This window comes from Trichinella spiralis (assembly GCF_000181795.1).
Source record: "Trichinella spiralis strain ISS 195 chromosome Unknown Scfld2362, whole genome shotgun sequence".
NCBI lineage: Eukaryota > Metazoa > Nematoda > Enoplea > Trichinellida > Trichinellidae > Trichinella > Trichinella spiralis.
The window spans coordinates 1-1,080 of NW_003529301.1; the positions used below are offsets into that span (position 1 = coordinate 1).

A 1,080-nucleotide genomic window follows, 5' to 3' on the forward strand; every position below is an offset into this window, starting at 1 on the left:
TTTATAGTATGATTTCATGGATCATGTGTGATGAGTTTCAGGCGCAGTCTGATGGCTTCGGAATGATCGACGACGAACCCAGCTGACAGCAGAAGATGATGTAGACATCAATCTGAAGAGATGAAGGAACATTTTCGAAAGTCTGTTTATTCCTGTAATGACGAGCTCGACTCGAAGAGGACGGATGCCAGTCGGATGACGATGAAGATTTGGAATCTGCTACAGTAGAGCTTCAGGAGAGGATGGTACGTATGATTGATGATCGAATTGCGGCGCGTTGTTTTATTTTATTATTTTTTCATTCGTAAGGCTGCTACAACTCAGAAGGATGCCTTACTCTACGTTCAACGCCCGTCAAATGGACAAAGTTGTTTTTTGACAATTGGTGGGAAGAGGAAAAGCGAAATTTTTCAACCGAAAATTGATTTTTGAAAGGGTGGTGTTTGTTGTAAAATGCTTTTTAGCATGGATAGGTGAAATAGGTAATTATTTGTTTTTTTAGGAAAGTGTTGCCGTATTTCATGACATCCCTTCACATGTTCGATACGGATAGCGATGACGAGACTAACAACAATAACGATGTTGACGACGGCAATGGCAACAGCATCAGCAACGGCAATGGCAACATCAGTAGGAGCAGCTTCTTCAGGACCAACAGCAGAGACAGCAGCAACATTATCAACAAGGACAGTGAAAGTGATGAAGACATTGACGATGAGAAAGATGATGACGATAATAATACAAACGATGGAAATGTACATCCGGATGTGAACGATGAGCATAGAAGGTTACAACAACAACAACAACAACAACAGCAGCAGAAACAGCAGCAACAACAACAACAACAACAACAGAAACATCTGCATGAACACATTTCATTGAAAGAAATAATCAAACAAGAAGATAATTCAAGATATTATTCTGCCGACTTTCGACCATTCTCGCCAGTATTGTTATCCACGAATAATAATAATAATAAGGGTGATAATAGTGCACCACCGTTACCTGAAGTTTGTGACCGTTAAAGTTGAATCTTCTCGCATTGCCACACTGTGGAGAGTTTGAAACCAGTGGGACTTT

At 40.4% G+C, this 1,080-nt stretch overlaps 1 protein-coding gene across 1 annotated transcript; it reads left to right on the plus strand.

Annotated features, from left to right (window-relative positions):
* The first annotated feature begins 453 nt into the window (after positions 1-453).
* Tsp_15956 (conserved hypothetical protein) lies at positions 454-1,025 on the plus strand. Its single transcript, XM_003368512.1, has 4 exons — positions 454-473; positions 503-581; positions 687-787; positions 914-1,025. The coding sequence occupies exons 1-4, from the start codon at positions 454-456 to the stop codon at positions 1,023-1,025; spliced, it is 312 nt and encodes a 103-aa protein (XP_003368560.1).
* Positions 1,026-1,080: the final 55 nt, after the last annotated feature.

Coding starts and splice junctions, on each gene's coding strand:
- Tsp_15956 (XM_003368512.1), top strand. CDS start 454: ATGCTTTTTAGCATGGATAG. Junction 582..686: donor AGACTAACAACAATAACGAT/GTTGACGACGGC, acceptor ATTATCAACAAG/GACAGTGAAAGTGATGAAGA. Junction 788..913: donor GTGAACGATGAGCATAGAAG/GTTACAACAACA, acceptor AGATAATTCAAG/ATATTATTCTGCCGACTTTC.